At 44.0% G+C, this 14,245-nt stretch overlaps 1 protein-coding gene across 1 annotated transcript in view; it reads right to left on the reverse strand.

Moving 5' to 3' along the window:
* The window catches only part of LOC119169771 (signal peptide peptidase-like protein), a 101,891-nt gene that overhangs the window by 30,017 nt on the left and 57,629 nt on the right, over nucleotides 1-14,245 (reverse strand). Inside the window, exons 3-6 of the mRNA XM_037420794.2 lie at nucleotides 11,645-11,700; nucleotides 8,460-8,579; nucleotides 7,429-7,507; nucleotides 2,274-2,386 (exon numbers count right to left, since the gene is read on the reverse strand). Of these exons, the coding sequence (XP_037276691.1) occupies nucleotides 2,274-2,386; nucleotides 7,429-7,507; nucleotides 8,460-8,579; nucleotides 11,645-11,700 (368 nt within the window). The remainder of the gene's footprint in view (nucleotides 1-2,273; nucleotides 2,387-7,428; nucleotides 7,508-8,459; nucleotides 8,580-11,644; nucleotides 11,701-14,245) is intronic.

Here is a 14,245-nt window from a genome sequence, read left to right on the forward strand (position 1 = left end):
TCATCGGACACCCAACAACTTCCACGTCTAACTAAAATTCAGTATGGGGCCTGGTGAGTGGCCCTTTAAGGATAAGCTCGAGGAAATAACTGTCGTTACAGATGATGTTCACCTCTGCAGTACGACAACAAACTGACGCTAAATTCTGGTCACCTTTGCTACGTACCTACAAAGTAATGTTGCAATAATCAACTTCCATCTAGGTCAAAATGCAGCTTTATGCAGACACTGCTACCTCAAGTCCTAACAACTTTATAAATTGAAATTTCTTGCTCTATTTATTGCTCTCGCATACCATAATGTTACGCAGCATGAAAACAGCTACACTATGAACTAGAGTTAACAATTATATTGAGTAATACACAGCAACTATTTATATTTCCTCAAAACTGACATACATTACTTGTGCAATTTTTAAAATTCAGACTAAGCAAATATACAGCCCTTTTAGTAGCATTCATGTACGTTAGCGTACATACAGAAAAGTGTGCACACAAGCGGCAGTTTCTTTACATATTTCTATTATGTCTTATTCGAAAGTTACTGAAAACTGAACACAAGAGAGGAATTGAAATTTGATGTTCTTCGAGCTTTCCGAGGTCATTATACAATATTGCTCGCATCACACTGTCGTAATTTTCAGAGTGTGCTATTGTAAGCTCAGGACATGTAAGTTTCCCTTACAGCTGTTACATTAAAACATAATGACAAGGTTCTTAAGCGGTGACACACAACTGCAATGCATAAAAAGAAATGTTGACTTTGTTAGCATTCTTGGAACTTTAGCATGAAGATACTGAAAGCTAACACAGCAACTTCTTTTACAATAACTTGCGTGCAACGACTGCTTTTGTGCATGCTACAGAAGCCGTTAAGAGAAAAAAAGTTATGACAAAATTCTAACCTAATCCAAAGCAAAGAGGAAAAATAGTATAACTAGAACATATGTGCAACAGACAATAATAAAGGGCCCCACACCAGACCCTCCCCCGAACATTTCGGTAAATCACTAGAACTTGCAAAATGTCATCTTGTGAGTATGGTTCAGGATGGATCTTCAAATCAATTGATTAGCGGGCATTATGGAAGTAACCTAACTGTTTTGAAGCATGCCTCCGGGAGGTGAGCTTCACTACTAAAACAATGTTCTTCTTCTTGCCTAGAGTTAACAAGTGCAGCATGCTCTCCACTACGTGAAGCGAGGGAGTGATCTTGTAGTAATGTGATGAGCCCTGGCTGTTTTTTTTTTTTTCCATTTTTTGTCTTCTCTTTCTATTTTGCTTCTGAAAGCTCTCACAGCTGTGGTTCTGCATGCTCCACACAGGATCCTGTGGCATCCCGCACCACAGTCAGTGACATTCCACAGCTGGTGTGGCCACACTCATGTGAAAATTCAGATCGCCCACGGAGTTTTCAAGGAGCATGCAGGTCTGTGTGCACAGAGCCTTCACAAAAGAATACCTTGAAACTTTCCATGTTATGGGTTAATCTCTTTTTTTTTTTTTCCAAGCAATCGCTTGGCAGGTACAATCGTTGTTCACAGGTACAATCGTTGTTGGGTGATAGACATGGCATGCTTGTTTGTTTGCAGTGGCCAAATCTGGTGAGGGGCCTGTTTGGGAAACACCACCCGACTATTTTGCCGTATTCTGCAATGACCAGATTTGGAGTTGCGAGATGGTGAGCCAAAAATTACACGCTCGTGGATTTCACTTTCATTCTTCTGCCTGGCACTCACAAATGCCCACTTATTTACTTGAGACATATTGTTGACTAAGACGATTTTCCATAGTTTCAGTTGGTGCCAGAGAAGCAAGGAGCCTGGGTACAGTCTCCTCGCTTCTCCTCTGTGCTCTCTGCGGCCATTTGCTGATATGTACACTTGTGAGCATAAATATACAGACCACTGCCATCTATATACCAGAGCAGCCTGTGCTGCTTAGTGGCAAACCGCCTTCTTTCTGGAGCATTTCTCTGACGAATTCAGTCGGAGCAGTGCTCTTGATAGCAGACAACTTGCGAAAAGATTTTTTTCGGCTCGAACTTCTATGGTGCGCATAGTTTTGCTCACGGGGTGTACGCAAGACACGACACAGCTGCCCATACGACTGGTTCGCCTGATCTACCATCCTTGAAGGCCTCAACTGCTCTTTTACAAATGCGCTAAACTGCTCAGTGTTATTGCAAAATGCTTCGTACAGAGAAGCTGTTTTTCAATGACACTGCTGATTAGTGGAAGAAAAGAAGAGGGAGGGTGTATTCTGACGACTTACCGTCCATGAGTAACCAGTGTCCCGTGAGCACCCAGACACACACAATGGCCACAGAGAGGGAGAAGGAGACCAGCTCTGCTGCCGTGAAGCGGCCACACGTCCCAAATGAAATTCTGCAGAAGAGGAAGGAGAAAGGGGAGATCTCAGGGGACGATTCCAACATGCCAGTCTTAACACGAGGGCCAAACACCTTACTGAGAGCAGTTACTGGGCAGGGCGGTTCATGATAAAGAGGACAAAGTAAACACACAGGGGCTTGTGCTCTTTCCTGTTTTGTCTGCATCCTCTTTCTTGACTTTTGATTTATTCAAAACAGCTATACATCAGCATCACACACACATACAAATACATGCAAAGCAAATACGCATCAATGCTGAGAAGTCGTTCAGAAAGTATTTTTAGCACTGTCCACTACCAATGTGCCCTTCCTTTAGTCAACACAAGCTGGCCCCATTGCCTGCGATCACCAGGCTGACTACAGCTGTTTGAGGAGGTTCCTCTTACCATAGGTCGATGAACTCACTCATCAGTCGACTCACTCGGACTGGCTCAGACTCGGATCAAGCTATGAGCATGAGCGAGTCCGGGTGAGTGACATTTTCGAGAGTCTGAGTCCGAGTGAGTCCAAAGTGCAAAGTATATTTCTTAAGTGAGTCTGAGTGAGTTCCACTTCATTTGGCCGACCTATGGTTCTATCTAGTCATCTTCTATTAGCATTACTATCAGCCTTACCTGGATTCACGTTTATACTCGCGTCGACACACCTGTATTCTATTGCAGAATCATTCATACACCGTTGTAATAGTTATTAATTAGAGGTGTGAATTATGTAGGGGGGTGTCTTGACCTTCCACCACCAACTCTTCCAGGCAATCTCTTGATGATTTTATCTTATGCCGTTATATCTTCCAAGAAAAATGACCTAGCAGGTTTGCAAGCACTCAGACCTCATTTTCAAAGATATGTCAAACGGCACCAAGAAGAGCCCCGATCACGTGAGATATTGGTGTTAAAGAGCATTGGCACCACAGTCGAAGAGGCTCATTCTAGGCTCCAAATGATCGCTCAGCCACAGAGAGTGGCGCATGTGGAGCGACCATGCCCTGTGGCAGTGAAGCGTGGGCACAGTCGGTCCGTACCCTTTAATACACATACATACCAAAACAGCGGGGGTCAAAAATACATGCCTCTAAAAAAAGATTTGACAGATGTCACAGCAAGTAGATTCATGCCAAATTATGCCGACTTTGCACTTGGGCACGAATTTTCAAACGCACAAATGAGAACGTACCAATACGTCAGTGACACTGCAAGGCAGAAAATGTGAAAACGTATCAAAATGTCAGTGACAGTGATAGAGTTACACTCTATATGCCTTAATATTGAGGGAAGAAAAACTCTCGCACTTGTCAACCCACAACATGAAATGTCAAGCAGAACCATACCACGCACCCGAAGGACATTTTTACAGTGACAGCACAAAGCAGTTTATAACGCACTTTTGATGTGTCGACACAATATACACGAGCCGCAAACAGTGGAGTAGCTAAGGGGTGGCACACCAGGCCACAGTCTGAGCCCCCCTGAAATCTTTTTATTGCCAAGGCATACATGGCGTAAAATGACCATTTGCCTGCCTCCCCCTCTTCCCTTCCAAAAAAAAAAATCTTTTTTTGGGTACACCCCTGGCTGAAAACCTCCAGCAGCAGGGATTCTCCTGCTGCTCTAGGTATAAGCCCAGGTTCAAACACCGGCAACAGTTGTTCTTAGCAGGCCATGACATACTTCATGAACTTAGAGAATAAACCTGACCGATTGAAAAAACAAAGGTTCCACAAACGTCCAAATTATTTGTTGCTCCATTAAATGAAAAACCCGCCTACTTTTTTTTTTTTTAAGATCTGCCTGCCCTTCAACCCCTCGCCATTCCTTAACACATAGTAGAATTTTTTTTGGACATACAAGCAAGCACAACGGCAATTAGTAAAACTGATTAGACAACCAGTAGAACTAAATACAAAACAATCTCATGACAGGACCGACAGTCACATGGCTTAGGCATGCACGTGAATACAATGAACCATGCGCACCAATAGTAGTCATCCCTACAAACAGAACTTATTATCATGCAACCAGCAAGTTCCATTTATGGCCATACAGATATTCAATGCCTACTAACTTAGAATGGAAAGCAAAAAACAATGCTGCAAACTTCAATGACGTCTTCTTTGCCATCTTTATCTTTACTGGAGCAGGGTGTCACTTGGTGCCAATTTATCAAATATTACAAAGCAAACGTCAATGCCAAGAAATGCAACACGTCTGGTCTTTCTCCTTGCTGGCTCTCTATAAAACCAGAACCAATAATCTCAGATCGACCTCACAGAATCCAGGTTTTCAAAACAGAAGCCCTAGTGTTGGCACAATTTAACTGCACCTCCTGAGTCCATTGGTCTCAATACTTCAATACTTGAATGCAACGTTACCTATATGAACATCCCAAGTGTTCAGTTGAACATAATCATTGCGGAGTGTACACACGAGTTCTTGGTAACGTTTATCCTCATTTCTTATGTTTCTGCTCACATATTTACACCATTGTAGTGGCAAGAGTAGAGAGAGATGCGAGACGACGTCGTGAAAACATCTCGCCACTTTATTCTTAGGCTGAAAGCAGAGCCGCGGTAGCTTCTAGCGTCCGACAAGCCAGGCGCATGAACTTGTTCTGTTCTCACGCAGCTCTAGTTATGCATGAGCTGCGCGAGATGTGCGGCGCGGTGGCTAGGAAATGATGATGATGATGAATTACAATGATGATGACGCTAGAGATTACTCTCCCCCCGGAGAGATAAACTTGGAATGAAAACAATGAGAGCGTATATACAAAAGTGTGCCGGTCGAGAAGCAAAAGGGTCCGTGAGCAGTCCAGGCTGTCAACGGGAAGGGACTATCTGGAACCAGTGAGTCTCTGGCGGGCGACACTAGGAGAAGTTCAGGGGCCGAAGAAGACTCCAAGACCTTGTGGTCACAGGCAAGCAAGCACAATGATGACCCGGTGGGATCGCTCGAGAGAACACCCTGTGTCGGGAATGCTTGCTGCTGTCAAAGGTGGCTGCAGGCAGAGCCGTGGTAAGGCGCTGAAGAGACCGTGCTGGTGATGTCTGTAAAACGGTGCGAGTTATCGAAGCATAGGCATGACGACCAAGTGCAGAAGTGTAACAACCGTGGCGACATTTCTGACAGCGAACATGGCGCCGACCAGGCTGTCAACAAGGTGCAGCGGGTTGGTCGTGCTGTTGCAGACGTCGCCATCAATAGAACGCCAACCTTAGCGTATCTCTACGGCTGGCATGCCGGCACGGGTGGTTGAATTGACAGACGCGAAAACCCCGTGCTCGAATAATGACGACCCATGCACTTTGGGTAGTCACGTGCAAGGCAAGTGGTTGTCCATCGCATTGGGCAGATTTAGTAGGTGCTTGTGCCGCCTTGAAGGGCATGGCTGCAACGCGCGGCTGCATAGCAGGATGCCTGAAAAAGAGCCGTCCTGTTTTACTTCGAATGCAATGATTTCTTCTGCGCCCTGTCACAGGTGGCAGACATGCAGTAGGAATGGGCGACATCGCTTTTGTCCCCAACAAGCCTGCGTCGTGGACACGCGTCTGGTGGTTACCGTCTAGCGTCAAAGGCCCTGGATGATGGTTGTGGAGCCCAGTCAGTGTGGGCTTTGCCAGAGGATCGAACAGCTCACTTGTGCTCGTTGCACGCTGACGACTTTCGGTTGTCAGCGTGCAAGGGTTGGTATGCAGGTCTGCATGGTCTGCAACCGGGGCACTCCATAGCAGGCATGACATGTGTGGTCTGCTCTGCCATATGCGGACTAGCAACATTGAGGGGATTGCTAGACGCAGCTGGCAGGACGTGCAGAGTGGCAAGGTTGATGGGTGACGGTCATCAGACATTGCGGACGGTGAGGCCTCTGTAATCGCGTGGCGAACAGCGGGTGAAAGGATGTCTGCGCCAGAGTCCGAAGAATGCGCAAAGGTAGCCGTCGCGGAGTATGGTAGTGCCGAGGTGTCGCATGCCGTCGATGTGAGAGAAGACATGCAGGTGACAGGCACGTGCGATGGGCCTGCTTACGCGGGCTCCGAGGAAACGCCCTTTTGGTGGTAATGTCAGTCGCAGTGGGAGCGTCTGCTACCTCGTCGTCGTAGTCAGATGCAGGACTGGTAGTCCCTGCGACCAGATCTGAGGTAGGAGGAGTCGTAGCCATGGTGATGAGGTCGTGGTCAATGGAGGGTTGCGTGCTAGTCAGTAGCACGCGTTGAGACGCAGTCGCAACCCCTAAGTCACGGGACCCTGGAAGCGGGCGATACATTTGGCTGTAGCAGGCCAACAGCGCAGTGCAGAGGGCATCATAAGGCTGCAGGCTTTTGGTCGATTTTGCAGCAAGATGGCAAAACTCGAGTGGAAGCGCGTTGAGAAAGATGGTGTGCATAAGTGGCTAGTTCGCAACGCCATTCACAGCGAGAACAACGTTGCGCCGCATGAGCCATGCCTGGGGTAAGGTCGGGTGGAACGGCAGCACTGGCGGGCAGAGTGGCAGAAGCATGGTAGCCAGTAGCTCGTCGAAGTACGTGTCCTTCAAGTCACCACTGTAGCAGCGAGAGTAGAAAAAGACGTGAGACAATGTCGCGAAGGCGGCCAACGTGGCCGTGCCGATCTTGCCACTTTATTCGTAGGCTGAAAGCAGAGCTGCGGCGGCTGCCAGCGTCCGACAAGTTAGGCGCGTGAACCCGTTCTGTTCTCGTGCAGCTCTAGCTATGCATGAGCTGCGCAAGAGGCGTGGCGCGGTAGCTAGAAATGATGATGATGATGAATGATGCTGATGATGCTACAGCCATCTATGAGCTGAGCCTATTGTGTACAGCATGTGCGATGCTGCACTTGCAATCAAGAGGAAAATATGCATTGTACAGAGAGAGCTGATATTCAAAACCTCACTAGCTTTAACAAATACTAGGATTTAAGTATTACATGCCGGCACATGGCTGGCTCTCTGAGCTGTCTGACTGGTGGAAACAGCCAGAGTTTTCAATAACCTACAGGAAGCCCAAGCGTGTGTATGTTCGTTTGGAAGGAGCACAATACTTACTTTTTGCCACTGGAGCATGGCCTTATGAGGTACTGGCACATAGGCAGGAGCAGGAAGGCTAGGGCGATGGTGGCGATTACTGCACACAACAAACACACACGTACGTGTCACAAGATTGTCAGGACCGGGCAGCACAGTTCATTACAAAGTGATGACATTCCCCCCCCCACCCCCCCCCCCCCCCAAAAAAAAAACACCTCCTATGGCACTAGTTCAACATCAACCGATTCCACGATGCGCCTGCGGATTTCCCAACCTGACCAATTTATTTATTTTCCAGCCGCCCTCGGCTCTGCATACATTGTGATTGAATCTATTACTGCCAGTTACATCACTGGTTAACGTAATACTAAGCTGTAACAACTTTTTAAGTGAAATTTGAGTATAAACTACTAATGTCTTCTCTCTTTGCAATACTACTATACTGCTATCTAGTGTAAGCCCTGGCTTTTTCCACGCACTGCATACGTATTCATTTCTTATGTAGTTTGACAGATGCACACATCGCTTATGAATCAAACAAAAATATTTTTACCAAAATTTACAAGCATCACGAACTATAAAGTTATACAAAACAACCAAGTTAAACATTTAGATTGAAATGCCTGCAATGATTACCAAAGAAAATATGTACTACACGCAAATCTTACCAATCATGAAAGGTATACACTTGTAGAGTCAGATTATGCAATAATTAAGTCACGCTCAGCCCCAAAACGCTTAGGAATATTTCACAGAGACACTTCATATATATTTTGTTGTATTACAATGATTCATCAGATTCATGTTCATTACATATACTAGTAATAAAAGATAAGGAATCAATCAGATCAATTGGGAAAATACAAGATTGCAAGATACCTGAAAAAATTCTTAAGGGGAGTTGCCTTGAATAAACATAGGTTGCAAAAAGTGAGGGAGCCCGTACACCCCAAACACTGCTTTCCAGAAAAATTTTACAGCTGCATGCCATGTTTTCTTCTCATCTCAAAGTGATCAGTAATTGTGTCAAACAGAGTGGGTCCACTCACTTGCAGTGCAGATGGCAAAGAGCATCTGCATGGAGTCGAAGAAGAAGAACATGACCAGAAGAGAGATGGAAGCGCCCAGTGGCAGGCACAGAGCTTGCATCGTATCCAACGTCTGTACATCTGCACAGGAACAAAAAAAAAAAAAATGCCATGATCGGATCGGCGGTATATGTCAACGTACAGCTCTAAAGACAACTCATCATCAACACTCTATCTTGTGACCACTGCACGACAAAGGCCTCTCTCAATGATTTCCAACCCACCCTGTACTGAGCGAACTAGTTTTATTTTACACCCAGAAATTCCTTAATTTCCTTGCTACATCTAACCATCTACAGTGTTCAGCTGCATTTCCTATCTCAAGGCATCCATTCCGACGTACAGTTATCTTCCCAAGACATGGCCCCACTAGTTAGGTTTTTTCTCTTGACATGTACTAAGACATCAGCTACCTCTATACTTGAACGTTGAAACCAAGATAAAGAACACACCATCCACGGTCATTTTATGGAAGTAGTGAACCGTGTATGCGTAGGCAGTGACTATGAAGTGCTTGGAGTCTTGAGCCCTCTCCAGACAGCTTCGTGGAATGCAGGAACCCTACCTCCTCCAGCACTGGCCCGTCATAGTGTTCAAATGTTAGAATCATCGCTTCGGTCTCCGCCCATTTGCAACAAACAGTGGATTGTGCTGTCTGGCAGTTTTTCTAGAGCAGTTGTTATTGCCCTCTTCTTTTCCCTTGCACACTTTTAACTCTTGGATCATGGGCCAGTGACAAGTTAAACATACAGTGGAAAGATGCCCATCAAATAGATTTGTGTGTGCAGAGCATGTTGGGCTCATAAAAAACTGAAGTGACCGCTTGAGCTATGACAATTTAAATGATCATAAACATTGTAGCAATCGTTTTTTATAAAACAAAAATGCTTCTGAGAACACAAAGCATTCACAGAACGGCCAGCGGATGCTTTTTCACACTGGTGTAAATATGTGGAAAACTCGGGCCTTGCTCCCTCCAGGAAAATAAAAACTCTACGCCTATATGTGTATGTATAGCGGAGCTAATCAAATTGTGTAGATGAGTGGACAATTTTTTAAACTTAATCTTATGAAGCTTCTTCTATAAGAAAGATGTTCACTCCATAGTAGGACATGGTTGGTCCTATCTTTACACAGAGCACAATTTTTGTACATTTTGCAACTGCGACAGTAAAACAGTGTGCACGTTTAAAGGCACACTGTAAAGAAGGGCCCCGCTATACCTTCATTCATTTTCAGTTTCTACGGGTGTCATATATGGCACTAGACAGAATTGCCCTGTAGTGATGTGTTGCAAAACCACTTGCGATAAAAGAAAGGCTAAACTGCAGAGGTGAAATGGAGTACGCACCATTTTTTTTTTTTTTTTTGAACACAAACAGCAATGATGATTATGACAAACGTCACATCTCGAAGTCGACTACATGTTTGTGTATCTGAGACATTTTGTGTACTGAAAGAGTTACCAGGAGTAACCAGATCTTGCTCTTGTTTGCTTTGTGAGTGCGTCCCTACATTTAGGTGTTGAGGAAACTTAAAATACATTCATGCAGGTAGCTGAATACTTAAGATCATGGTGCGAAAATTTGGATAAAGCGCTGAAACACATATTTACTTTAAGGTATCATCCGCCTTACCAGATTTCCGAGAGACAGGAATGATCACCTTAGCAAACAAAAAGTATACGCTACCAATTCAAGTTTAAGAAAATGCTTTTCTTCATAGTACCATAACATTTTCCACACAAACATGCACACAGAATCATCTTTCTCGGAACCAAAACATTGCCCCTGCATATCGTAGTGGCATTGCAAGCAACAGTACTGACAGCATCACACGGGCACTTCTTCATGTTATCGAGGCCAATGTAAATCCCATTTATTGACCTAAATATTTTAACGGTAGATGCTGCATGGTCTAAACTCATCTGAACAGAGTTTGGTGCAGACACCAGTGACACTGCAATCGTCCTAATGCTGGTCAAGCCCAAGTACACCTTAATTCGACTGTGTAAGGGCACCCCACTTGGATCTAGTCAAATCCGGACCACCACTGAGTGCAATCAAAAGTGTCCGTGTGACAATGGTACCAATCTGTGGCTTAGATGGAACCATCAAGTTTAATATCATAGTACCTAGAGGGGAATCTGGTGCTAGTGTCTGTGCGGGCTTTTTCAGTGACTTCGATGAAGGAGCTCTCATATAGGCTTCACATCTGTTTTAGATGGATTATGTTCTTGAGATTCGCAACGCTTGTTTGTCGAGTAAAAAACAAAGTGATATGAAATCATATTCAATCGAAACTTGCTTCATTCTTTTGAACATAAACTTTATTGCACGAAGTTTCTGTAATCATGAGGTAGAAGTGAAACCTGGACAAATTTAACCACCATGATGTGCGTCCCTTTGCCATTTCATTCAACATTTGACATCAAGAACAATGAAATATTTTTAAAACATTTGACAACAAACATGCTTGTCTTTCGCTCGAAAGAACGCATTTTTTATTTATAAAAATAACAGAGCAGTATCAAGTGAGAAACACCTAGCGTTTCGTCTGCTGCGACGCCAGCTGCATCTGTCTAAGTGATCTTCCCCCAACGCAACTCTTGTTTTGTCCTGAAGTCGAGTCAGAGGAGCATGAGGGTGCATCTGCTAAGCTTCACCATCGTTTTGGAGTCGTTTTGAACTAATTTAGGCAGGACGCGCTCGTGAAAGAACATGAATTCAATGCAATATCCTCCACTGGCATGATAGGCTACATCTATGGAAGCAGTGAGTGAACGAGGCTTTGTTTAAATATGACTCGTAAAGCTCCAACGTCGCAGCAAATCAAGAGACCTAGTGGTCTTCAGCCTCTTCAAACAACAAAAGCACTTCTTCAGCACTTTTCACGGCACCCCACTACTCGTGCTGAGCAAAGAACGAAACTGAAACCGCAGAAAAAGATCTGTAAACAGTTCGCTAGCTAACACTATCCAATCCGAAGCCTGTACTTCCCATAATTCCAATGGGGGTAAACGATCGCAGTACCAGGTTCCTCTCTAGGTATTATTGCATGAAACTATATGAACGGAACAGATGACAGCTAGATAGCCAAACGCGATTCATAAATCAAAAGCAACAATAAAAGCAAAGGCCACTGACTGTTCTCAGCTCCCTGGCCGTTGCGTTCTTTCTGCTCTTGCTCCATGTTGAGTGACCTGCATGGAAAAAGAGATGCCATTTGTTGCTCTTGTCGGATTGCAAGATGGCCAGCACAATCACAGGTGCAATATTTATCCCAATACACAAACATAGAACTCTGGCTCCACTATCCTGCCTTGCATTACTTCCATCCAGCATTGGCAGTGATGCATTACGAGTAACAGCATTATAGTGCAATAGCTGATGGCTATTATCAATAATGCGTAACTTTTTTCGTTAACTCAGTAATGCACATGTTACCAACTTTAAGATGAAACTGTTCTAGTTTACTCTGTGTCGTCATTTTTGTAGTAGGACTAGTGGTAGGCATCAAGCTGGTCACAGGACGAGAGGGAGGAGCGAATAAAGAAATAAACTAAACAATCATGACGATGACTTTCAGTATAAAATACCTGAAAGTCCTTTTTGCACTTTCATTAATAACACACACATTACTTGTAATAAACCAGGACAAGGCAAAGCGTATAGTGGTTTTGGGACAGTAAACCCCACATATCAAAGCATTTAGCACTTTCATTAATTGCATTAGTTAGGTACTTCCATGAAGTGTAATCGAGCGAGGCAAGGCACCAGCACACATAAGAGGGGTCATACAAATAACAATGAGCACACTTCACAGGATTTTGGCTAAGCTAGCAGCAAATCTCGAGACACAAAGCATCTGTTGAAAGACCAATGCCTAAGCCTACAGGCCACGTGGTCTCCCTTCGCCCAATCAAGTGTAAGCACACAAATGTTATATCTAGTGACGAATTTATGACCTAAAGTTATCTGACTAACACTTGCATGCTTACCATCTTTACTGCCTGATTGTTTTTAAGGCATAAAATTAGCTGAATATTTCTTTTTTGATATTGTAACAGGCAGTATACATAAAATGACATTTTTTGGTAACATGAGGTGTTACATTGCTAGTTACACTTATATTCTGGGAAAGGATACCACCACTGTATCCTGTTGAAAGTAAACAAAATTGCACTTGAAGTGATGTAGTAAAAGCACTAACAAAAGCTGTGTCTGTAATAGCTGATGGCTATTTTACCAACTTTGTTTTCAATATAAAGATAGCTTCTTTTTATCTGCAACTGTGCCTACATTTTTGATTATTGAATTCTTCAACAAGCAAGGCTGACCGTGAACACTTTTACATAAACACCAACAATTCTTGCAGTATTTGTACAGGTTAAAGTAAAAAAAAATGTTTATATCCACAAACATTTCTTACCTAGAAATATGCCATTTAAGCATTATTTTATTGCTACAAGGTTCGTGCATCGATTGTGTTAAAAGGAGCAAGCTATCAGAACTGCTGCATTTGTTGAGAGTTAAGTGATAATTTATTTTAAGAGAGAGCATTGATGAAGAAATCTTAATTTTTGTTTTTATCACATAAAAAAATACCTTCAACATGTGCCACAGAGTTATAAGCCATCACATGTACTATTGACATTAAATTAAACGTGAATAGTGGAGCACATAAATTTAGCACTAGCAATAGAACAGTGAGTGCACCCCGGTGATCACCTTTGACAGGCGCACTCATTCGGTTTGGCAGCACTCCGCGATGCCCCTACAGTCAGATATTTTCACGTCTGTTCTAGTATGTGCTAATATTTGAAATAAACTAAAAAAAGAAAGAAAATAAATGTTAACAGACCAAATGTGTTTGATCTAACCGAAGAAAAATGTGGGCCGCATGGATCCACGCGCAAGTTAAAACACACTGGCTCCTGACCTCGCTGAATGCGGCAGCTGCAACTGCTTCGGTCTCTCCTTTCGCCCACATCCCAATAAAGAAGCGACCATGGCACAGCCTCGTCAGCCACCATCTCATCCTCTTTAAACTACAAATTAATACTTCGCATGTAACAATGTGGAATAATGCATGCATGCATTTTGATTAATGTTCTTGATATTGCTTATAAATGTGCAGGTTCTTCTTTTACATAGGATATAAAATTTTGAGTGCACAACACCATAGAGGTTAACTTCACTTTATAGGTGAAAAGAGTATATAGTAATAGGCATCCGTCACATGTTCTGTGCGATAACCACTGATTGCAGTTAACTTGCGCATGTCTGGGTAAACATGCAGCACAGCACAGATGTCTCTCACTTGTGCTACACTGCACGTTCACACGAACACGTTAGCTCACCAACTTGCCTTGTAACTTGCACAAGGAGAGGGAGCCCAAATGATCACCAGCAGTTTGCGAACATGCACCGATCACCAACACTGGCACTAATGTGAATTTTGTTGTTCCATGTGACATGGCTTTCAATAAGCAAGTGATGGCAGCCCGGAGAGACAGAGTTCCAGGAAAACTTACTGCAGTCGCAAGCAGGTGGACTCTGCAGCCATGACCTGCTCTTCGATATACACTCTTATGAGGCAGGAAAACTGAAAGCTGTCCGTAGAGGACCGAAATCACGTAAACAAGAGATGACCCTGGTGCTGCAACTGTGGAATGTGAGCACGCTGCGGAGACTGCCCATAGGATGTTGCGGCACCCCCCCCCCCCCCCCCCCCCCTCGACAAGA

The sequence above is a fragment of the Rhipicephalus microplus genome, unplaced genomic scaffold, assembly GCF_043290135.1.
Source record: "Rhipicephalus microplus isolate Deutch F79 unplaced genomic scaffold, USDA_Rmic scaffold_21, whole genome shotgun sequence".
Taxonomy (NCBI): Eukaryota; Metazoa; Arthropoda; class Arachnida; order Ixodida; family Ixodidae; genus Rhipicephalus; species Rhipicephalus microplus.